General features: G+C 37.1%; 1 protein-coding gene across 2 annotated transcripts in view; it reads right to left on the reverse strand.

Moving 5' to 3' along the window:
- Positions 1-419: 419 nt before the first annotated feature.
- Positions 420-26,461, reverse strand: part of LOC127424740 (mRNA-decapping enzyme 1A-like) — a 36,820-nt gene continuing 10,778 nt past the window's right edge. Inside the window, exons 5-10 of one of the 2 annotated variants that reach the window (XM_051670167.1) lie at positions 14,362-14,500; positions 13,580-13,687; positions 10,614-11,039; positions 5,324-5,377; positions 4,061-4,249; positions 421-2,674 (exon numbers count right to left, since the gene is read on the reverse strand). In XM_051670167.1, the coding sequence (XP_051526127.1) occupies positions 2,594-2,674; positions 4,061-4,249; positions 5,324-5,377; positions 10,614-11,039; positions 13,580-13,687; positions 14,362-14,500 (997 nt within the window). In that variant the 3' untranslated portion in view covers positions 421-2,593. Of the gene's footprint in view, positions 2,675-4,060; positions 4,250-5,323; positions 5,378-10,613; positions 11,040-13,579; positions 13,688-14,361; positions 14,501-26,461 lie in introns of both variants that reach the window. The other variant, XM_051670169.1, reaches the window with a different exon arrangement.

Genomic DNA, 26,461 nt, shown 5'->3' on the forward strand with positions numbered 1-26,461 from the left:
TCTAGAGTTTAGAGTCAACACACACGTAGGTTATCTGTTTAACTTAAGATGGCGCTGTTTCCACAATGCTCAGATAACCTCAGGACACAATGTCAAAGATGCCTGCAAGTTTTCTTTTAAATCTGACAATGCATTCAAAACATATATTTAATCTACACTTGATGATTCAAATGGACATCTTACACCTCATAATGGTTTCAAACCTATACTTTTTCTTTCCACAGGCCAGTGTGCTATCCACTGCACTAAACCACCACAAGATGGACAGTCACCAAAGGAACATACCAAGCAGAGAATAAATCATAGCCAGGCACAAGTCAGCATGATCAACTTTGTATTCATGTAACTTTTCAACAGAGATCAAATTCAGAATTTGATTGTGGAAAACACAGCAACAATTCAGTAAGCATAACACAAAAAAAAAAAAAAAAAAAAAAAAAAATAATCACCAAAACAACAGAATTTTACACAGCATGACTTGCAGAGCTAGGAATTTGAATGCTGGACCTTTTGAACATTAAACCAATGCTTAAACACATTGAGCGGCAAACAGACTTCCTGAGATTAGTCAGCACAAAAGTGTAGGTTAGCTTTAGAATTATAGGTGGCACTGTCCGAAGTGCCAAGTATCATCAGGACACGATGTCGATGATGCATACCAGTTTTCTTTTTAATTTTATTTTTTAAATCCAACATTGTACTTAATTATATCATTTTTAAAATACATTTCAATATGGTGCAGGGACAATATGGCTGATATGGGAAAAAAATTGTATCGTTGAAATCCTCATGACCCACAAAATCCATAGACACCAACCTCATGATTTTTGGACATGCTGTTAAAAGTTTTTGACCCATAGGTGGCGCTGTCTCCAAACTTTGCATGTATGCAAATGGTCATGATGAAGCACAAACAGTTTCCTTTCGATAGAACACAGCATTGCTGAGATATCACATCCTATTTCATGCCCACCTCATTAATTATGTGTTTGCATAACTTTTCAACAAACCTGAAAATCAAAATTCTGTATTACTCAATCTGTGCGGCTCGGTCTGGAGATTATTTTGAGCCATTGTTTGGGCAAATCAAATTGCAAGGAACAGTAGTGAAAAAATTATTAATGACAATTTAAGATGGCAGCCACTGTGATGTGCGGAGTTAGGGGTCCATTTGAATCATCAGGAGGAGAGTAATAAGACGCGAAAAGAATTTTGTTTCTAGGATATATGGTTCACAAGATCTGCACAAAAGAAGTGCATTTTGTGCTATAGAGTTTGTCCTAGATACCCCAAAGTTTGTGTGGGGTCTATTAATGCCCACCTCTATCAGTGTGCCAAATGTAATCATTTTCCTATGTACGGTTCTATGGGCTGCCATAGACTCCTATTGGAATAATAATAATAATAATAATAATAATAATACTAAAGGATACAATAGGGGCCTGGCCCATAATAATAATAATAATACAGATAAATCTGTAAACAGTACAAGCAAAACCAATTTTGTACAAAAAAGAAAAAAAAAAGGCACAGTTTATTTTATTTTTTAAACAGAAAGCTACTGTCTTCAGAATGATTTCATAAACTAGCTAATACAGCAACACACTAGTTTAGGGAACATAAAATTCAATGTTGATTTCACATTCAATAAACTCTTCAAAATAACACTGTAATTGTTTGCCATTAAAAGAGAGGCAATAGATAAATGGATCGTTACTGGTGCACCCGTGCTTACAAACTGTACCTTTTAAAAATAACCGTGGTATCATTTATTTATTCACTAATTAGTCTTTTATGCCAAAAATAATCAACCATGTTTGTAAGAAAAGAAATGCACATCATATTCTTTTTCCAACATCTAAAAATCAATATTATTTACAGTCTACGAGAACCCGTAGAGATGTGAAAACTCTGTATTGCAATACCACAAAACCAAAAACACAGGGCTTATTAAACGTGCTTATTTTCTCTTGTTCATTACCATACCATATGTCTAAAGCAGAGTCATAAACAAAAAGCAATTCTCCAAAGAGGCAATGCTTCATATTGCACAAATCCCTTAATATAAGCAGTCAAATTGCAGGGAGTTACGGAAAGCATTACAAATTGAGGTCCCACTTTATTTTAGGTGTCTTAACTATGTACTCAACTAAGAAACTAAAAAACCTCTGATATAATGCATTTATTGTTTATATGTGTTCTTCTGCAAAACTCTCATGAGCATGTTGTATTAAATGCTTAATTTTTGTTTTAGTGTAACTATAGTTAAAGACACCTATTATGAAGTGGGTTCAAAATTGTTTAAAAGACTGGCAAACAAAAGATTGGCGGTGTTGAGAATACATAATGTTTCAAGTGGGAAATCTCACTGGGACGGAATAATACAGCCAGTTGGGTGCAATAATCAGGTGTGGTTGGGGGAAAATGCTGTTCATAAGGGCCATCAGTGCATGCGTGTATACGAGGCTTCATTAACACATTATTAAGAGCCAACGTGTAGTCCAGTAATAATATTCAGTAGTATTGTAGCTTAAGAGGTTGACGCAGTAGCAGACATTGTCTCCAGCAGACTGGTGGGATGAGTGGTATGTGGCTATAACTTGACGTTGTTGAGGCCTTTAGTGAGGCTTTGTACATAAGCCTCATGAATTGTACCGAGGAAACTGGCGTCATTCTGAAAAGAACCAAGACAGATGGTAAGCCAATAAAAAATTAGGTTGCATTAGCTCCAAATTAACATTATGACACAACATTATAAATGTACAAATTCTGTGTCCATGAAGTAAATGTACACAACCAGTCAAAAATTTGTAAACACGTACTCATTCTTTGTTACTATTTTCAACATTTTAAAAAAGAAAATTAAAACTTTAAAACAGCACTAATGGAAGTGTGCGAATTATGCAGTAACAAAAGGTGTTAAATAAAAATCTTATATCTGAGCTTCTTTGTCTAGATAACAGCTCTGCACACTGTTTATTCTCTAAACTAACTTAATGAGGTGCATTAAAGGAGTGTGTTTTAAGCAACAACAAAAAATATAAAAAAATAGAAAAAAAAAATAAAAACGCACTTTAAAACGCAGTATTATTTTGGGAAGAGTTTCGTAAAGAAATGCATAAGTACTGTAGATACAATTAATATTTGTCTACAAAGATAATTTCAACAAATTTCAGAAGGTTTTTAAAATTAAGAAACATAAATAGAGTTAAATGTGTCCAAACCTTTGACTGCTAGTCAGTGTTGGGTGTAATCTGATTAAGTAATAAGCTTTAAACCTTTTAGTTAAAAAGTTGTGTAATTTATTACATTTTAAATTAGCCTAATCAGATAACAGTTACTGACTTAAGTACATTACTAGGGTTACAAAAATATGTAGAATGCATTTAAAACATGAGTTATGTTCAAATGTGTGAAGAGTCACTAAAGAATCGCTGCAAGGGAGAGTGCGACAATGAACAAGGAAATATAGACAAAAAGACAAACAAAAAAAAAGGAACTGTGGAAAAAAAGGAACTTAAAAGTGAATTTAGTAATTTGATTACTTTTTCCATAAAGTAATGAGCTATGTAATATGAATAACATTTTAGAGAATTAATTAGTAATCTGTAGGACAGCTGGGCAATATCTAAAATATTTACAAAAAAATCCTAATGATTTTGATGACTATGTAAAATGAACGCAATATTGTGAATATCGCAATGATTTTAATGCACTTTTAATTTGGCCATTAAGTTTCATAAAGAGCACATCACGTGAATTTTGAAGCCGTATTGAACTGCATACTTTTTTTTTTTTTTTTAAATCACACGGCGGCTTCAAAATTCACATTTGAGGTATGAAAGTGTATAATGTATGTTATAGAAATGTCCACATATCGTGAAGTAATGTTTACCACAGATCTTATTTTACTTATAAGTTGAAAAGCCCCATAGGAAATTCTCGAGTGAACCCATGGTGAATTAGACTTCCGGGTTCACCTACAAATTGACGTCACAGATGAACAGCTCTATTTAGTAACAGTTATACACTAGCAACAGTGTTGGGTGAATGTTTGTACCTTTATGAGATGTATGAGTGTATCTTGTAGCTGAGCTCGACTGTACAATACAGATGGCAGATCTGTGCTGGTGGGTGATGGAGGGGAGGCGGGGTTTTTGGGTGCATCTGTTGTCTTAGTGATAGAATGCTGAAAAACACTGGGAGACAGTAGCAGTGAAGACTCCTCCCCCTGGACAATTGGCCCTGCCTTTATAGGACAGATTCAAATGATCATGAGATCAACAGAAGATATAAACAAACACAAGTCTAATAGTCATGAATCACTGAAAGTACATAAAGCTGATTAGAACACAATACAAATCATATAGTTTAAAAATACATTGACTTCTTAAATTTAGCTTATAAACTGCATCACCAAACAGATGCTGCTTAGCTGCCAGTTAATAGATAGAAGAAAATGCATAAAACATCTGTTCTGAATGGTTTTGAAAGCAGCAATATAAAAATGCTTCTCTTATGAACACACCAAAGATTCAGTGGATATCAAGATTTATAGTGATTAAGGGAGTTACAGTTTGTTCTGTTTCTTATCGCTTCAGAATACGTAGATTAAACCACTTGAGTCGTATGGATTACTTTTATGCTGCCTTTATGTCCTCTTGGAGCTTGAAAGTTTTGTACCCCATTGACTTGCATTGTATGGATATATTCACATCATATCTCCACTTAAATACCCTCATTTACGTTCCGAAAAAAACCCACAAAAAAAACAAAAAAAAACAGTGGAACTGGTGGGACTGCTTTTATAGGCAGATAATTTTTTGGGTGGAATTTGCCCTAGATCAAGACACTAAACCTCAGGTCACTCCAGGGGGACTGAACATATAAAAGTTTACTATAAGTCACTTTGGATAAAAGTGTTTGCCAAAAATTACAATTAACTTGCTACTTAACGCCTATAATATTTTGTGGCTATACTTTCCAAACTGTGTGTATTCTTAGGTTTATTCCAGTGCAGTGTCTTGCCCCATAGAATTCCACTGTTAAACAAATCCTGTAAATGTGATTCTTGATCCTTTTTACAAACTGAGGGACAAATCGAATTAAAATGTTTGTTTCTTTGTCAGTGTCACAGATGCTGTACATAGACCTTAAACTGTTTAACCCGGAACATTCCTTTTACATAAAACAACTTAACCAAGCCGGTCATGTAAACAATGGTATCAAGTTAAATACAGAAACAAAGTGTAAAAAATAAGGGTCAATACTGCAAAGTTTATCCTGTTACACACTAACCAACAGATAAAAAGTGTGTACTTACTGAAATGGGTTTGACCAGAGCCTGAGGCTGTGTAAAAGCATTTACATCTTTACTCTGAGTCACAAAGAGAGAGAGAGAGAGATGACAAATAGGGGGGAGGGGGTAAGTACTGTAAGTGATGATGGCTCAGCAATTTTTCAATATTCAGTAAGCTTATAAAGTAAAATAACTACATTTGCTATGCTAAAATGTTTAAATGACATTGGATAATGTCTTGGGTCGTGTCTACAACTGGTATCACAAGTGGCCAGCCAGAACCCATCGTTGCTGACACCTTCCATTAACATGCGTCTCCTGTCACCACTTGTGTTCAGATTTCAAAAGCAAGTAAGATTGAATTCAGAAGTCAGAAGATTACATACACTTAGGTTGAAGTCATTAAAACTCATTTTTTAACCACTCCACATGTTTAATATTAGCAAACTATAGTTTTGGCAAGTTGTTTAGCATGACACAAGTAATTTTTCCAACACTTGTTTACAGATTGTTTCACTTTTAATTGACTATATCACAATTCCAGTGGGTCAAAAGTTTACATACACTAAGTTAACTGTGCCTTTAAGCAGCTTGGAAAATTCCAGAAAATCAGGTCAAGAATTTAGACAATTAGCTTCTGATAGGTGTACTGAATTGGAGGTGTACCTGTGGATGTATTTTAAGGCCTACCTTCAAACTCAGTCCCTCTTTGCTTGACATCATGGGAAAATCAAAACAAATCAGCCAAGACCTCAGAAAAAAAATTGTGGACCTTCACAAGTCTGGTTCATCCTTCCAAATGCCTGAAGGTACCATCTGTACAAACAATAGTACGCAAGTATAAACACCATGGGACCACACAGCAATCATACCGCTCAGGAAGGAGTCGCATTTTGTCTCCTAGAGATGAAAGTAGTTTGGTGCAAAAAGTGCAAATCAATCCCAGAACAACAGCAAAGGACCTTGTGAAGCTGGAGGAAACAGGTAGACAAGTATCTATATCCACATTAAAACAAGTCCTATATCGACATAACCTGAAAGGCTGCTCAGCAAGGAAGAAGCCAATGCTCCAAAACCACCATAAAAAAGCCAGACTACAGTTTGCAAGTGCACATGTTCATCAGACCAGAAATTTCCTCTGGTCTGATGAAATAAAAATGTAACTTTTTGGCCATAATGACCACCGTTATGTTTGGAGAAAAAAGGGTGAGGCTTGCAAGCCAAAGAACGCCATCCCAACCGTGAAGCATGGGAGTGGCAGCATCATGCTGTGGGGGTGCTTTGCTGCTGGAGGGACTGGTGCACATCACAAAATAGATGGCATCATGAGGAAGTAAAATTATGTGGATATATTGAAGCAACATCTCAAGACATCAGCCATGAAGTTAAAGCTCAGTCGCAAATGGGTCTTCCAAATGGACAATGACCCCAAGCATACCTCCAAAGTTGTGGCAAAATGGCTTAAGGACAAAGTTAAGGTATTGGAGTGGCCAACACAAAGCTCTGACCTCAATCTGATAAAAAATTTGTGGGCAGAACTGAAAAAGCTTGTGCGAGCAAGGAGGCCTACAAACCTGACTCAATTACACCAGTTCTGTCTGGAGGAATGGGCCAAAATTCCAGCAACTTATTGTGAGAAGCTTGTGGAAGGCTACCCAAAACTTTTGACCCAAGTTAAATAATTTAAAGGCAATGCTACCATATACTAACAAAGTGTATGTAAACTTCTGACCCACTGGGTATGTGATGAAAGAAATAAAAGCTGAAATAAATCATTCTCTCTACTATTATTCTGACATTTCTCATTCTTAATATAAAGTAGTGATCCTAAATGACCTAAGACAGGGAATGTTTTATACAATAAAATGTCAGTAATTGTGAAAAACTGAGTTTAAATGTATTTGGCTAAGGTGTATGTAAACTTCAGACTTCAACTGTGTGTGTGTGTGTGTGTGTGTGTGTGTGTGTGTGTACACACACACACACACACACACACACACACACACACACACACACACACACACACACACACATATGTGTGTGTGTTTACTTTATTTATTGGACGGTTGTTGTATTTAGAATCTGCACATAACTGGCAAGTTTAAGACCCATTTTAGTGCAATTGATGATTGATAGGCGAGTATACGGTGCTGGGCAATTCCAAAGAAATGTCAACCAAATTATAGAAAATAATGTTTAAAGCAAATGAACAAAACCCCTTTTAAATTGTTCATTTAGGTCAACAATTTTACTGAATTATAAAGCTATAATGTATTTTTATTCTTCAGGAAATTGCAGTGATCACCTACCTATGAGATGTGCATCATTTCTAAAACAACATTCTCAACCAGCCATATAGAATTTAATGGCTGCAAAAGAGTGAACAAATTACTCTTTATTTTCCCTGTATGTTAACAATAATTACTTTTCAGAAAGACCAGGAAATGCCTAAGAAATACATTCACTGTCAGTGCTTCTTTTTTAAATTAACCCTTAACGCATACCTCGGGTCTTTAGTTACCCGGGACCTCATTCCATCCTCTGTACCTTATACATTTTTTGGAGTTGTCCTCGCACCTTTTTAGTATTCCTCAATCTTTCTCTTATTAATAATGTAACACACACAAAATCCCAAATTGCTTAAAAAAAAAAAAATGTGTAATGGTTTAAGTATTCAAATTGTATAGGGTCATTAGAGACCTTACATGTATGTTTTTTTTTTTTTTTTTTTTGCGCTTCCATAAATTATATTTTTATGATTACTTCATATTTACTGTATATAAGTTTACTATCACATGCTATATATTTCTTTGTTTATTAAAAGTCAAGTGAGTACTATATTAATACAGATGACTACATCACATTTTTTTTTTTTTTTTGACAATTGTGAATTATCAGTATTCCATATCTGTGTACACATACATACTATACATGCTATTTGTAACTCAAAGTGGCACTGATGTTACAGTGATTGATTTGATTTACATTTGATTTTGCTATTTGATGAAGCAACGGTAAACTATAGCAAGTACAACACATGAACATTGTGATTTGACTATTGTCATTTGGGTGTACTACTGAAATTATGTAAGTTGTGTGTCTATTTAGACTCAATTAGTGCCTGAGAAAATACATTTGTGCAGCTTACAGTGTATCTTGTGTTATGTGTAGCCCAGTATGTGTTTGACAGCCAGTTGCACCTCATAAAATTTCAGTTTGAAGGTATTAAATCCTGTTCTACATTTGTACTGATTTGTTGCAACATCTTATATATATATATATAAAAAAACATCAGAATATATTTTATTCTATAATTGTCTTGATTGAATATCTGGACATTTTGTAGATCTATTTGTGATAGATATGCGTGCCGGTCTCTAAAGAAATGTAATGGTGTTTGGAAAAATACTCATGCATTTAAGGGTTAAAAGTGACACATTTATGAGGTCACTGCATTTCAACGCTGTTACATCCGTAATGCTTTAAATGTTAAAGGTATATCTCAAACTATATTGATACAAAAGTTAAAACTTTCTGTACAAAGCTATCTTAAGTTGATATTAAGTATGATGAACAAACTTTAACTACCCATACTAATGCATTTATGAAAGTTATAGTTACTGACATGACAGTTACGGATGCTGCATATCAAATCATATGGTTATCAATGAGATAATCACAAACCTACAATGCTTGTTCCATGATGATTCTTAATAGATCAATGACTACTGATTTGATCTGTGACGTGTTTCAGTCTTATTGTATTTAAAGCCAATGTTTGGGAAAAGATCTAATTTTTTTCCCCAAACTTTGCGTTTGTGATTTTAATTGTGATATAAAACATGAAACATTTATCATTTAACACTGCTGCTGCTAATGCATATCAAAACGATTTCTCAGAGGTCAAAGTCTACATGTTTCAAAGCATTTTAGATGGTTGTCCCTCAACATGTAAGTACCAAAATCACAACTGTCATGTTCTTAACACAGATGTCACTTCTGTAACCTTTTTTCCCTAATTAATATGAAAACAACAATGAATAAAAATACTACATGTTCTTAGGAGTGGCAACCCTTCTACATTCTATCACTATCATTATTATTTCTGGATTATTTTAGTGTGTGGTCTCCAAAAAAACTCATGTCCATTTTTGTCACGATGGTAATTAAAGTTCATTTCTTGATCTAAACTTGCAAAAAAGTGTGTAGCCTAAAATATTTCTAATGTCTAGGCTATCAACAAGGGTTTATGATTATACATAGAAATGATTCACATAGATACACATAGGTAATGAGTACTTGATATTCACGTTTTCACCATAAGCTCATGTTCGTAATGCTGGAACTGCTATGCTTTGCTGTTGTCAGGGACTACAAATGGAATTTCACCCTTGAGGTAGTTCACCCAAAAACATTATCATTTACTCACACTTATGCCATCTCAAATTGGTATTACTTTCTTTCTTCCGCAGAACACAAATGAAGATATTTTGAAGAATGTATGATGCATTTTTGACCAAACTTTCAAGCTCCTAAAAGGACAGAAAGGCATCATAAATGTACTACATAATTATATACAGTATTATATATAATTATTTAAAAAGTAATATAATCCATGTCTTCTCAAGAAATCTTTGGGTGAGAAATGCAAGCTGCATAAGAGAGTTGGGTGGAAGTGAACAAGGACTACATTTTAAGTTTGCTTCTCCCCAAAATCGATGGTATCACTTTAGAAGACATGGATTAAACCATGCAAGTTGTATTTTGTACTTTTATGCTGCCTTTATGTCCTTTTTGGAGCTTAAAAGTATTGTAACCCATTGACTTGTATTGTATGGCATCCTTCAAGTTATCCTGTTTTGTGTTCCCCAGAAGTCAGTCATCCGAGTTTGGGACGGCATAAGGGGGAGTATATAGTGACAGAGTTTTCATTTTTGAGGGAACTGTTAACTTAACCCAGAGGTACAAGTGGCATAAACCCAGCGTACAAAAGTGCCATTAACCCTGGGTTAAAAATGATGTTAACCCAGGGTTTAGCATGGTGTAAAAAGTCCTAAAGCATTTTTAATTCAGGTGTAAGTGTGGTCTGGGGCAGGGATACTCATTCCTGCTCCTGAAGAGCAACTTTCTAGTAGAGTTTAGTTCCAACTCTAATCACACCCGAAACAACTAATCAAGGTCTTTGGGTTTAAAATTAATGGCAGGTGCATTGGAAAAAATTTGGAACGAAACTCTGCAGGAAGGTCGCTCTTCAAGAATGAGTAACTCTGGTTTAGGGTAACAAGTTCTGTGGCACAGAAAGTGCCGTGTTCACCTGTGCTGATGTTGTGCTCTTTCCTGTGAAGGACGCTGAAACTTTGCAGGCAGATTCTCTGAAGCTCTGTGGAGTGACTAAATCGCTGGGCAGGAACCTGGGCAGCCCATCTGTGAGTGGAGTCATATATGCAGGAGGAAGTGAACCACTGGACCCCCCCACTCTCTCCTCTACTGCTCTGGGGGTGATGGGGTGCTGTGGGTGTCTAGTGCCTACCCCCTGGAGCAGAGAGACCGGTGCTGGGCTTCCCGGGTCAGCAGAGAAGCGTGGGGTCAAGAGAGGTTCCACAGAGTGAGGTGAAGGGGCAAAGGTCAGCCCACGCATGCTGTCTGCTGGGGTGAGATTTGATGATGGGGGCGTTTCTTTGGGTAAAGAGCTGCCGAACAGCTCCTCCACAGTTATCTGCTTCACTACTGAGTGACCTGACTGAGGAGAATAGAAAAGACTTATTCATGACTAAGTAAACTGGTCCCACTTTATATTACGTGTCTTTAACTGCTATATACTTGCATTAAAAATATAGCTTTTGTTACTATGTTCTCATTGTGAACATACTAGGGCTGCCAATTGATACATTTTTTAAATAATTTTTAATTACATGACATGCTAATTATTTAATCATGGCAAATTGCACACCAATATTTAATTATAATTAAATCTAAATTCAAATATAAATAACACAGAATTCAAATGATAAATATAATGTCCATAATAAAATAATTTAGATAGAAATATATTGCATTAATGGGTCAGATGAGAAAAGGTTAGACAATACAAAAAGTGGCTTTAGTAGTCATTTAACTTATTCCCATATCATATCAGATGTCAAGAACACGTCCTGTGTGAGCGGCTCATATTCTGCGGCTGAGCTGCTTGCGAGGTATGTTGAAGCGCACTGACTGCCCACTGCTGACACGCCTAGTAAAAACACAAAGTTACATGTACTTCAACTTGAATTGCTCCGAATTTACATACGGGCCAGGAGGTATGATTGTGTTAATTGCATTATTTTTTATATCATTAAATCACACTAAATAAATGCATTAAATCAACAGCCATAGTACAAAGTGTTGTTTCACTGCACTTGAATTTAAAAAAATCTGCATCTATTAACATCTGCAATTACCAGCCTGATCTAATGAACATTACATGACCGTGGCAACATTTTTCAAATGAAATGACCTGCCTTATTACATTATTTGCTACAGTTTCCAAGTGAAATGTCCAGCAGGGGACGCCAAAAGCGAGTGAAATGGTGTAGTTATCAGACAAGGTTTTTAAGGAGAACATATGATGGTTTTAATGAGTAATCTAAACCTTACCAATAGTGATATAAAATCAAATGAGAGGTAGACACAAAATAGACTTAAGCAATGCCTTAACCTCACCGATAGTGTCCAAAAACTAAATGAGAAATGAAAAGCACATTTTCTGAAACAACCACCTCATCTTCTGTCGGTTCTAAGGCTATGTTCACACTGCAGGCAAATCAGATTTTTTCTCAAATCAGATCTTTTCAAGCAGACTGTCCGCACTATTAATTGCAAGTGATCAAATCATATTTGCACGTTCAGACATAACCAACCTATCTGCATGGGTTACTTTGGTAACGATGTAGGCGTACCCACGTGACGATGCTTTCAAAACAGATGCGGGAAAAATGGAGGTGCATCATCTCGCTCTCCAAATAAGTGCCCTGTCCAGTCGCAGTGCAAAACTGGTACAGAAGTAGACTGGTAAATATTGTGATGTTCCGTGCTGCAGTCACCGATTTTTTACGTCATCGTTATGTGTCGTGTTAAGAGTGACGTAAAAGACCATTTGCAATCTGATTTGAGCAACCAGAGCGTCCAGACTGAGACGCATCTGAAAAAATCAGATTTCAATTGCATTTGAAAGACCTCCCAATGTGGTTTGAATCAGATTCGGAAAAATCAGATTTCATGTGGTTTTGTGCTGTCCAGACTATCAAAGACTCATCTGGATACAACCTGGATATGCAAAAAAAGACTTTTAGTGGCAGTCTGAACAAGGCTTAAGACACACTCATCTCACGTGGAACGTACATTCTATTGCAATGTATAATTTTTTTAAATGTAAATACATAGTATTTAAAGACACCTTATATAAAGTGGGACCAGTCAGCTTTATTTTGGGGACTGCTAAAGTTTCACAAACCTTGGGTACACAATGCATAATCTCAGTTCATTTTGAGTCTGACATCAAAGTTATGATGACTTGCAGTTCAATGACACATTTGAATAATTCAAGCCGACAACCTGTAGTGGTGGAAGATAAAATAAGCTTTCCGAAACTTTAAATCAATTAAATAAATTTCTTAAAAAATAATTGACTGTTTTGTGTCCATCCACCACTAATAACTTGGCAGTTTATTAGTCTTTTAGACTGGTTCAGAAGACCCAACTCATATTAAACAACCTGAGCTTTTAGCCCTGATTTCCAATTGAGCTGCGTTGGTACTTGTTGGTGCTAGTCCACTCCGGAGTTGATAAGATTCCACAGAAAATCACATGGTACAGTATATGATGGGTACCTTCACTGACTTCTTACCCTCAGAGTTTGATTCTATCTAGTCAGAGTATATCAAATATGTTTCTAAACCAATCATAATATGTGATAAACTGCGATTTATTTTATTAAATAAACAGCATCTCAGTTAATATTTTTTATATCGATTAACAGCCCTAATGTAAATAGAATCTCAAGTAAATGCTGCCTTTCTCATTTCAAGCACTTTGGTTGTTTGTTCCAGTTCATTTGTTTGGCTTACAGTACACAGTTCTAGTTTATTTTTTCACCCCTTGTAACCCCTACACTAGTGGGGACATAAGACACTATTCCACAAACTCATCTATAAACAAATGCCAAGCCCAACAGTATATCTAACAGAACTGCTGTCAGTCAGATCCATGTTATTATTAGTTGAGGACAGTGGTTAGCAGTACCTTCTCCTGTGGTGCTGTCATTGCGGTATGGTCTGTTATGTCTTCTCTCTTGTCCTGAGACTGCACGGCTTCAGATGTCATCTGAACATCTCTCTCAATCAACTGACTCTACAAACACACACACACACACACACACACACACACACACACACACACACACACACACCCAGTAACACAAATTCACTATCAATGTGTTTCTGTCAAACCAGTCTTGCATGTTGGTGCTTCAACACAGTTAGAGAAGGTTTAGCAATGGTTTCATTTTTTACATCAGACTGAAAGGACAACGGCCATGACCACCCTCAAATGTCAATGACGCCTCTATTGAAAGTTTAGAAAGTTGACCTTTCCAGTCACTATAAGGTAATAAGTAGTAAGATATATACTATTATTCCTAAACACTAGAAGAATTAAAAATAAGAATAAAATGTCAAAGATTGAGCTGTTCCTGGCTGTGTGCAGGTAGCACTCTTAGCGACTGAAAATGACTTAAGATCCCTGATCATTTCAGTCTGATCTCAACAGTTTGAGTGGCACATTTCAGTGTGGTTTGTTTTATGAATCTGTCTTAATGCAGTTCTGCTGAGATTTTTGCAGATATGACCCCTTTAAAGTCACACTGAAGCTGCTGCTTACACAATAAACACTGCTAAACCACTTCGATTAGTCTGGGGAAGATAATCTTTACTACATGGATAACTGGGTTGAGTTGCTTTCAGTTTTACCAGAAACCTTACAAAAAAAAACAAAAAACAAACAAACAATCAGAAATGCGACTCTACCCGTTGGTACTCCTCTTTAGCTTTGCAGAGAAGCTCCAGGATATCTGTGGGTCTGGTGTGAACACAACCGTTCGTTCTGCTGCTCAAACCTCTGTCAGGAGAAGCCTGCTGTGCTCGCAACGCCTCCCGTTTCACTATCCTACACACACACACACACACACACACACACACACACACACACACACACACACACACACACACACACACACACACACACACACACACACACACACACACACACAAAGGAAAACAATTATATAAAACCAGAGCCTTTGTCCAGGAATGGGATGGTGGGTGTCGGGGCTGTAATGAGGGGGTTCCCTAAAGGCCAATTTATACTACAACGGTAAACCTAAAATGTAGGCTACACATAGCTACAGTGGTAACGACATAGCCTAGGCCGTAACCTGATGCAAACCTCTCCAAAAATGCAACTACACATGGCATCAATGCAGACCACAACAGCTGATTGGTCAGCTTTGTAACCTGTGACTGCCCCCAGGATAATAAAAAAAGATATCAGAGGTAGCTTCACATTTTCTACAAGATTATTAGAATATCTACACACCATATCACACATTCTGGTATTTGGACTGGTTTTAATCAGGAGCACCTGCTGTTTTTATTTTCTGTTTATATTTTATCAAGTTACAAGTAAAAATGAGACAAAAGACATCGGTTTAAAACTTAAAAATTCTGTGCTTTCATGGCTTTTACTCTATACATTTGGTCTGCAAGCGAAACAATATTTTGTCGCATTCTACTCAAGACCTTTCCGATCTGTAGGCTACAATGTTTTGACAGTATGGTGTACTGTAGGTAAGGGATAATCCACGGCTAGGTGTGGGTAAAGCTGGCGTCACACTAGCAGATAAAAAAAACCCCAAAAAAACATTGACTGTACTAAAAGAGTATCACAAATCAGCTGTAGTGGGCATGCGTCGAAGGTATTCGAATTCACTTGCGGTCAGAAGAGTATAATCAGAAAGGCAACGTGGTCGGCCAGGTGCGATCCGATACGCAGAAAAATGAAATATACCCGGACCTATACCAACTTACCACAACTCTCTCTCTGATTCCCTGTCACACGGTGCTCGCTTAAATAACAGGAGTACCGCGTGAGCATAAACAACTGTAATACAGTGATTTAGGATGAGATTCACTTGACCTTGTGAAAGTGTCTGATTGTGTATTTACCCCTCGAGGCTTGCCGTAGAATGTATATGTCCATATGCAGCTTTCAGTAAGTAAAGAAATTACATTCAATAAACAGAGTGCTGTGGCTCCACTTTCTTATTTATTTAGTCATTTTAGTGTGGAATCACTATGGATTACAATCAGCATTTGTAATGATATGCAGCTGAGTGCGATTAAAACGTTCAGATCAGCTTGACTTTTCAGTTCTTCAGTAAAAGGAGAAGCTCATTAGTCACTTGAAAAAGTGACTTTTTTTCATGTTGCTGTAACCAATAACTCAGCAGGAAGTTCTGACGGTCAAGTGATTAATGACTTCTCACTGGCAGACACTAATGCGTGCTCCGTTCCCTCCGCCTGGCTGGCAATAATGGAAATGAAGCTCACACCTGAAAATCACTGGGGTTAAAAAAAAAAAAAAAATAATAATAAAAAGTAAAAATCGTCTTGTGTGACGCCGTCTTAAACTAATATTTTAATGCACGATGTGGAGGCAAAGAACAACCGAACACAAAGTGCATTAAAATCATTTAAAGCCCACCAAGACGTGAATTATTCCACTTATACCATGGTCACTTGCCAGTGTTTATGTCCCTAACGATTACCTAACAACTAAGATGCATCATGAATTCAAAAATGTGGTCATGATTTGGTTTAATTCCATTTGATTTGATTATTTTAGAATGATTCAATTATTTTTTTTAAATATACAGAAAAAAAAAAAAAAAAAAAAAGATTAAATGTTTTGCAGAACGTTCTTAATTTAGACAGCACAGATGTGCACCAGACTTGAGCTCTAGGGTCACAGAGGGGGGAGGGAGGAAGGGAGAGAGAGAAGGCGCCCCGCTTCCGTTAGTTACTGTTGCTAACGCCATCAAGCTTTCCTATTGGCAGCTGTTTTGCCACAAAGTTGATTTCATTTATCAATTAACGTCATACAAAGTCAAGTAAACATAAAAAAAAAATCTAAATCAATATTTGGTGTGACCACCTTTGCCTTCAAAACAGCTCCAATTCTCCTAGGTATGAGACGTTAAACCGAGGTCCTGACACTCTGTGGTCTTTAAAAACCCTTCCTAATAATCCCCATCCATTAATTGGCTGTATCACTCTACTCTCTCCTCTCCACCAATAGCTGGTGTATGGTGAGCGTACTGGCGCACTATGGCTGCCATCGGATCATCCAGGTGGATGCTGCACACTGGTAGTGGTAGAAGAGAGTCCCCTGTTCACTGTGTAAAGTTTTTCTTGGTTGTTGGCAGATAGGATGTTCCAAGCTTCTTGGAGAATTTTACACAGTTCTTCTATCTATTTTGGCTGTCTAAGTTGCTTGTCTCTTCTTGTAATCACAGACTGACTCAATATTCAGCGGGGGGCTCTGTGGGGACCATGCCATCTGTTGCAGGGCTCCCTGTTCTTCTATTCTATTCTATTTGCAAAATAAATGTTTGGGAGTCTAAAATGTATATTTCCTATTGACACACTAAAGCTGAAATTATAAATAACCATCTGAAGACAAATGTTTTTGTGAAGCGTCTTATGCACCTAAAACTTTTGTACAGTACTGTATATATATATATATATATATATATATATATATATATATATATATATACACACACACACACATACATACATACATACATACATACACACACACACACACACACACACACACACACACACACACACACACACACACACCAGTTAGTTCTGGTCCTCGAATCTGACTGGACGAGAGACGTTCCATGAGTACTGATATTTCAGAACATCACTCCACTTGTGTTTGTGCTGTTCTAAACTAAAGTGTAAGAGCAGTACAGATGTGTTAAGAGCTATCTGTCTCTTTATATTTAATATTGTGACATTACATATTTTAGCCAGCAGGTGCAGGCAAAAGACCATTTTTGTGTGTAATATGAGACAGTTGGTGATGTGAAGCGAGTCAGCGTCAGTATTCATATTAATACTACACTACTACAGCTAGGAAATACAGGTGCATCTCAATAAATTAGAATGTCGTGGAAAAGTTCATTTATTTCAGTAATTCAACTCAAATTGTGAAACTCGTGTATTAAATAAATTCAATGCACACAGACTGAAGTAGTTTAAGTCTTTGGTTCTTTTAATTGTGATGATTTTGGCTCACATTTAACAAAAACCCACCAATTCACTATCTCAAAAAATTAGAATACATCATAAGACCAATAAAAAAAAACATTTTTAGTGAATTGTTGGCCTTCTGGAAAGTATGTTCATTTACTGTATATGTACTCAATACTTGGTAGGGGCTCCTTTTTGCTTTAATTACTGCCTCAATTCGGCGTGGCATGGAGGTGATCAGTTTGTGGCACTGCTGAGGTAGTATGGAAGCCCAGGTTTCTTTGACAGTGGCCTTCAGCTCATCTGCATTTTTTGGTCTCTTGTTTCTCATTTTCCTCTTGACAATACCCCATAGATTCTCTATGGGGTTCAGGTCTGGTGAGTTTGCTGGCCAGTCAAGCACACCAACACCATGGTCATTTAACCAACTTTTGGTGCTTTTGGCAGTGTGGGCAGGTGCCAAATCCTGCTGGAAAATGAAATCAGCATCTTTAAAAAGCTGGTCAGCAGAAGGAAGCATGAAGTGCTCCAAAATTTCTTGGTAAACGGGTGCAGTGACTTTGGTTTTCAAAAAACACAATGGACCAACACCAGCAGATGACACTGCACCCCAAATCATCACAGACTGTGGAAACTTAACACTGGACTTCAAGCAACTTGGGCTATGAGCTTCTCCACCCTTCCTCCAGACTCTAGGACCTTGGTTTCCAAATGAAATACAAAACTTGCTCTCATCTGAAAAGAGGACTTTGGAACACTGGGCAACAGTCCAGTTCTTCTTCTCCTTAGCCCAGGTAAGACGCCTCTGACATTGTCTGTGGTTCAGGAGTGGCTTAACAAGAGGAATACGACAACTGTAGCCAAATTCCTTGACACGTCTGTGTGTGGTGGCTCTTGATGCCTTGACCCCAGCCTCAGTCCATTCCTTGTGAAGTTCACCCAAATTCTTGAATCGATTTTGCTTGACAATCCTCATAAGGCTGCGGTTCTCTCGGTTGGTTGTGCATCTTTTTCTTCCACACAACTTTCTGTTAACATGCTTGGATACAGCACTCCGTGAACAGCCAGCTTCTTTGGCAATGAATGTTTGTGGCTTACCCTCCTTGTGAAGGGTGTCAATGATTGTCTTCTGGACAACTGTCAGATCAGCAGTCTTCCCCATGATTGTGTAGCCTAGTGAACCAAACTGAGAGACCATTTTGATGGCTCAGGAAACCTTTGCAGGTGTTTTGAGTTGATTAGCTGATTGGCATGTCACCATATTCTAATTTTTTGAGATAGTGAATTGGTGGGTTTTTGTTAAATGTGAGCCAAAATCATCACAATTAAAAGAACCAAAGACTTAAACTACTTCAGTCTGTGTGCATTGAATTTATTTAATACACGAGTTTCACAATTTGAGTTGAATTACTGAAATAAATGAACTTTTCCACGACATTCTAATTTATTGAGATGCACCTGTAGTTTTAAACGGCTTTAAACTAACAACTTCAGCATTAAGGCTCATCACAGCTGAGAGACACAACAGACTGATCAATTACACAAACTCAAGGCGCTTACCTCTTACCGGAGTTTCCACATTGGTGAAGACATACTGTTCAAAATGGCGGAGGAGATTGTGGTTTCCATAGTGAAAGACTCTTGCGCACCGGCTACCGCAAAATAGGGAGAAACACCCCCGGTTGAACAGCTATTTTTCCACTGAGAAAATAGGATGAATTTCACTAAAATTACATTATCTTCAGAAAGCTGACTAACAGATTACAGCATCATCAACAGGGGATCGCACACGCTCCATATCTCTCTCTCTCTCTTTCTCTCTCTCTCTCCCTCTCCCTCACACACACACACGTTTCTCCAAGAACATGTAACACACAGCCCAAGCTGTGATACTAGTAGTTCTAAAGTGATGTTTTTGAGAGGCTTGGACACATCATTTGTTTTGAACCAGCAACGGCAGATTCTGATCTGTCGTGTAAGAAAGTAGTTCCATGCACAAACACATTTTTTATGACATTTTTTTAAAACGTACTTGTTCATTGAAATGTTTAAGCAATATCACATTCGCAATCGTGCTATATGACCCTACATCAGCACTGCTGTGATTGCCTGTGGCCGAATCACAGCAGTGCTGAATTAGGGTCATACTGCATGATTGCCAGTGTGATATTGCTTAAATATATTAGGCATGTGACGGTATTCAGTTATACGGTATACCACGGTAAAAAACATGCACAATATAGTTACTGTGGGCACTTTAAATTACTGTAAATAATTCTACATAACCTTTTGGCCAATTTGTTTTCTGAACGCACAGTAGTTTTTTCCATCAATGAATCAAGACTCTCAACACTGTGTGTACGCGGCATAAATGACACATGCACACTCTGATGTAAACAAACCAGCGTGGAAGAGAAACGTGGCTAAATGAGGAATGCTCCACATTCTAATAGGGTAAAGTCGGTAGAGTGGAATTATTTTGGGTTTCATAAAAATGCAGAGGGATTGTTGGTTGGAGATAGTTTCCATTTGTTTAAACGTGGCGGCTGACAGGCTAGAGGCCAGGCCGCCTTCCCCTCTCACCTGCCGCGGGCCTGGGAAGTCAGGCCGCCAAGGACGCCGCTGCCCCTCGCGCCGTGGACCCTGGAGGGGAGCGTGTGCGGCCGACGGACCCAGCTCATGCCTGGACATGCCATAGACACTACCCCAACCTTCACGGAGCCCCGTCTCACCACGACGTTGCCAGATTCCCCCTTTATTACGAACACTATTCCCCCTAAACACTTTATTTTCCCCTTTTATGGACAATTTACTTTTATTATTATTTCCAATAAATGCCTCTCCGAGGCTTGACGCCACACCCACTGTGTCTGTCTCTTGCTCAACCCGCCAAATATGTTAAGGCTCTCCAATAAAACCTATAAGCCCTTATGTCGCATGAAGGAAAACATTTGAAATTCTATGTGCATTTGAAAATGTTTCTTTATCATCTCGAGAGTAATGGAGCAAGCAAGCGTCTCCTCCTGCATGCCATTTACATTGTGTGTATGAGCCAAGAACATTTGCCATTGCACAAATAAAATGAAACTACAAAAATCCTCACTTGTATTTTCTTGGGAGTTTGGCGCGAACCTCCATCTTAATGTGCTGCTCTGCTCTGAATTCGGCCGGTCTGCTAATTTTTGGTGCTCAAAAAATACAACAAGAACGGAATATGAGACACAAAAACATGTAATGGTAATCATGATATTTGTGGACAGTAAATTGTGACTGGAATATGATGTAATATGTATGGCAAGCCACAAGGTACTTATGTCATAAAATGCAAAGCAGACTGGTACCTCTTCGCTTTCACATCGCACAAATCAATCGAACCACAAAAGGACCCAATAATGAACTACGGTTCGCTTTTGGGTCCTTTTGGGGGGTCTGAGACCACTTGGGTTGTTTACATATATATATGTTATACCGTTCTGAGAGTGCTTGGAGTGCTCAGATGAACTAGTTGTGAAAATGCCCTTAGACAGTAAACAAAGTGAACTCTTGTTGCCATTTGCAGATAACGTGTAGCTTCCTTTCTAGTGGCCAGAGAGTAGCTCACTAAAAATCTGCTAGCTACACAGTAACGTTTGCGTCTCATAGTAACTAAAATACAATTGGAATCAGATAATACCAAGTCCTGTAATTGATAACGGCAATGTGGCACAATGATGATTTCAATATTAAAGTTGGAACACCACGCAATCGTACGTTGCCATACAGTGAGAGTGAACTTGCATACTACTGTTGTAGCCTAGTAGATGGATGGCAATTAAAAAAAAAAAAAAAAGGCTTTTGTTTTAATCTATCCGGATTCCATGTTAAAATGTTTTAATTAAATATTATGATCAAATTGTGTTTAATTATACTGTACAGCTTTGATCAAATTAAAATTTAATCATTTATAAATCATTATTTTTGGTAAAAACAAAAAAACAACAACAAACAAAAAAAAAATAAAATAAAAGTGCACAACAGCGCTTTACAGTATTAATGAAAACAATCTGATTACCTGAGGCTGCCATGGCTGAATAACAACATGCTGATATTTAGTACTGATATTCAGCTTTTGTGATATTGCTTACAAATAAGAATACTAATAATATAACCATTTAACATTATTTTATTTTTATTACGAGTATTATTGCTACTACTTTGAATACTACACTTTTATACAGTAGTAATATTTTTCTGTCGTAATGTCTTCAGTTTCACACATCCAGTTAAATAAAGCTCTCATTTCAGCAGGATGTTTATTTTGAAAGACCTTTGAAGTTCTTCCTGTTTCTGAAGGGTTTGTTATATCAAATTTCCCGTGACTCGCAAGCTGAAATCTCCAGTGAAAAATGTAATTTGAGAGTTCACAGCTGATTTTACACTAAACACACTGCTCTGTGGCTCTGCAGATGGATACTATTGGACACACTGCATGAAAATCAAGCAGTAGTAGTAGTAGTGTGTGTGTGTGTGTGTGTGTGTGTGTCGAAGAGATAACAGAGCAAAGCGAAGCCTCTCATTCATTCTGTGGTGTGCAGCGCATGTGACTGTATATTATTTAATTAAATGACATCCTTCTGCTGTTTAATGATCACACTTGGCCATATTGAGATTTTTTTTATTATTATTTTCAAATAGTTTTTTATTTACTCTCAAAACTCTCACATTACATTACATTTTGCTAATGGCAGCATACTTTAATATGGTACCGAAATTAACGACAAGATGATATTGTATCATTTAAAATTTTTTGGTATCACGATATTTCGTTAGTACCGGTATACCACGCAACCCTAGTCTAATCCATTGATAACCCAGTTATCAATGCAGTTTCGTAGATTTGGACATAAAGTAACAAATGGGCAAATTTTTTTTCATACAGACCCAGCTGGTATTGTATTACTTTTATGCTTCAATAAATAACATTATCATTTAAAAACCGTATGTTGCATTTGCTTAAATTGCCTTTGTTTTATGTAAAAAAAAAAAAAATTTGAATATCTGAAACAATTTAGTTTGAGATATAAAAGAAGAAGGAATCAGGATAGGGCACTTTTTCACAGCACTGTACTTTAACAAACTCGTCTTTAATGCTACAAAAATTCAATAAATTCTTCTAAAAGCATAAATTACATTGCTTTTTTTAATGAAGTGTACAAATTATTTCAGAAATGAAGTCAATGTCTCTCAATAAAATAGCACTTTGGCTGTGTACTCGCAAAACGATGCAACGGAGATTTATAAACCACAATGTTTGCCACTACACAGTGCCTACGGCATTGGTTTGACGCAAAAGTATACACTGGCCTTAAGGTCCTGGGGCTTTATTTACACTGCACAATGAATTGCAGGGCTCAACAATAAGGATGGGTCACTCTGAGAGGGTTTCGAGCCAGCTGATGGAACAATGCTGCACCTCAACCATCTTTGACAAAAATACTTTATCATTGGATTTCAAAATTTTTTCCATTCAATTAAGGCTACAGTATTACATTTTCTCAAATGTATTCATTTGTAGTAAATGTGTCATTTTAACACTGATAGCGGAGGTTTTTTTTATGTGTCGCTTAATTTAATTCCACCCTGTTATGTCATGATACTGTGACCATTAATTGAAAATCAATGTTATGAAATAACATCACACACACCGGAGGTGACATCAGCCATTCAGCTAAATTAGTTTGAGTGTGTGACTCTTATTCTATTCATGTTTTCCTTTATTTTGTGATGTTGGTCATTTGTGGTCAAGCATAACATGTCGACTCTGATATGGGAAGATATAGGGAAAATGTCAGTAATTTCAAAATTTAAATATATTAATGTTAACATAAATAAAATTATCAATATAAATGTACAAATGGGTTTGCTAGATTTCATCCACAGACTATATAGTGGCTAATTTATCCACTAAATGTCCATTCCCTCATTGTCTACCACGCTACTTTTCACCCTGCCCCTTTAACTACATGGACCTTAGGGCTGGGCGATAGGACGATGTAATCGGATATCGATGATATCTTACAAATATGCCGATGCCGATTTGCGACACTAACTCATTGACAGACAATGATCGACAATATCGGGAAATGGCAAAACCATGGACTGGGAAGTTGCAAAATATATTAAACAGTGGCCAGGGTGTGAAACTAGCCCCTGCCACCCGGCAAATTTGACGAGGCTGAATCCAGTTTGCGAGCTCCTCATCCAAATGTATTTCATGCGCGGGTAATTTTGCTCATCTACCCGCAACAGGCAGGCGACCTGAAAGAAGTGACATGATGTTAGACACAAAAGACACGTGCTTGAAGAAACACACTTTGTGATATTTTTAATAACAGACAAAAGAATAGCAGTCAATGCTCGTGTCTGATTCGCTGTTTGTTCAGGTGCATGTAACGTGTGCCCGTCTCGTGGAACACACGCATGGAAAGAGTTCTCACTCTTTTATTTCTCTGTTTCATTATTCTTGCAAACAGTTTTCAGATGAATGTCGTCTATGAGAATGCTGCAAATGATCTCCGATCATCTCAGGATGTGCTGTGAGTTTAGTTTGCTTTATTTCCATGGACCACTTTGTGCTTACCATGCATTGTGAATGCAACTCTGCAGGTTCAGTAATATATCTTTGTATTAAAGAAACAAAGATAAAAGTGATTAAATCAGTTCCTAAAATTGAGTTTTATTTTCTTTTCTTTAGGCAGCATTAACTGTATTACCAAAACGCAATACAACACAAATTCAATAAGAACACACATTTGGCAGCAATATTTTGGGAACACAAGGGAATTTATTAGGCTTATTTATTATGATTATTTTTATTATTATTATTATTATTATTATCTTTAAATGTATAATTGTCTTTAGTTCTTAATTTGTAGGCCATTAGTAATTTGACCTGTTGTCATTGACGGATGCTTGTGTGATGGCAAATGACTTATATCTCTGCAGAACAAAAATGGGCTTTTCCCAGTCAGTGGGCATTTTCAAACCATTGAGATTCCCTACTTTCATTGGTTAGTTTAGAAACGGCCATCCTGGTTTGGAAATGCCCACTGATTTCTACAGTGAGATTCCCTAATTTCATTGGATAGTTTAGAAACGCCCATCCCAGTTTGAAAACGACCACAGATCTGAAAACACCTATTGCAGTTCTGCAGAAACTTATACTTCAATGAGGTCGTTGGAGACGGTAAATGTTTGGATTTGGGGAGGCGATTATATAAGATTGTTTAAAGTGCCATTTGAATTTAGAAATGTCTTAAGTTTTTCATGTTTTAATAAATTAATTTTTAAAAGCAAAATCTAAAAATATTCACCGACCCTCTGCATGGGAGTTGACAATAAAATCGGATATCGCAATATTTTTTAAGGCGCTTATCGATCAAATATATTTTACATATCGCCGAGCCCTAATGAACATCTGAATTTAGTCATTTAGCTTGACTGGCACGACTTATAAAATCTTTCACATGTCCTTTTAATGATGATATAAAGATACTTATAAAAGTACAGTACTGTGCAAAAGTTTTAGGCACTTGTGAAAAATGTTGTATAGTGAAAATATTTTCAAAAGTAATGCCATAAATAGTTTTGATTGATCAATTAACATCATACAAAGTGCAGTAAAAAACAGGAATAAAAGCTAAATTAATATTTTGTGTGGTCACCCTTGTCATCAAAACAGCACCAATTCTCCTGAGTACACCTTGACACAGTTTTTCTTGGTTGCTGGCAGATAGAATATTTCAAGCATCTTGGATAATTCACCACAGATCTTCTATGTGTTTAGGCTGTCTCAATTGCTTCTGTCTCTTCATGTAATCCCAGACTGACTCGATGTTCAATTGTTCAGTTGGAAATCATGAGCTGCTCTGTATCCAAAATGCATGCAATTACTTAGGTAATGTCTCAAAGCGTAAACATTCATTCGACATGCAAATGTTAAATGTCATCGAATTGCAGAAATGACTCAAATTGCATTATATTTTCCAAATGGTTCTTCCTCAAAAGTACTCATCTACTCATTAATGGAATCGTTAAGGAACCAGAATCGGAATCGTTAGATTCCCATCCCTACACATAAATGAGACATGACTAAAGCCCGGTGCACACTGTACGATTTTGGAAAGTCCTTTATGATAGTTGCTTGTCAGACTGTATGATATGAACGCACTGATATCGCCATGGCACACTATGTGACATTATGTCAGACTGCACGAAACACATTGTAGCCGACTGTGGTGCCAATCGTCCCGATCAGTGAACGTGACTCACGTTACGGGAGTGTTGCAGAATAGAAGCGAAAAGGCGAAATTTGCCCACCATGGAGGAGCTTTTTTTTTCTCTCTCTCTGAAAGTCAGGACATCAGCATTTCCATTGCTCTAATACCACTCCATCACAAGCATAGGCTAACATTTACAAGAAAGATGGATTTTGTCAAATAGGCCTATAATAATAATTATAATTAATTTTTTTATCATTATATTTATTTATCACACATTATACATTTGCACATATACAGTGAAATTCTTTTTTTCACATATCCCAGCTAAGCTGGGGTCAGAGTGCAGGGTCAGCCATGATATGGCACCCCTGGAGCAGATAGGGTCAAGGGCCTTGCTCAAGGGCCCAACAGTGGCATCTTGGCAGTGCTGGGGCTTGAACCCCCAACCTTCTGATCAGTAACCCAGAGCCTTAACCGCTGAGCCACCACTGCCCACAGTAATAAGACAGCCTGATCACAAATACAGAAAATTACAGATGTTG

Source organism: Myxocyprinus asiaticus, chromosome 33 (assembly GCF_019703515.2).
Source record: "Myxocyprinus asiaticus isolate MX2 ecotype Aquarium Trade chromosome 33, UBuf_Myxa_2, whole genome shotgun sequence".
NCBI classification, from domain to species: domain Eukaryota; kingdom Metazoa; phylum Chordata; class Actinopteri; order Cypriniformes; family Catostomidae; genus Myxocyprinus; species Myxocyprinus asiaticus.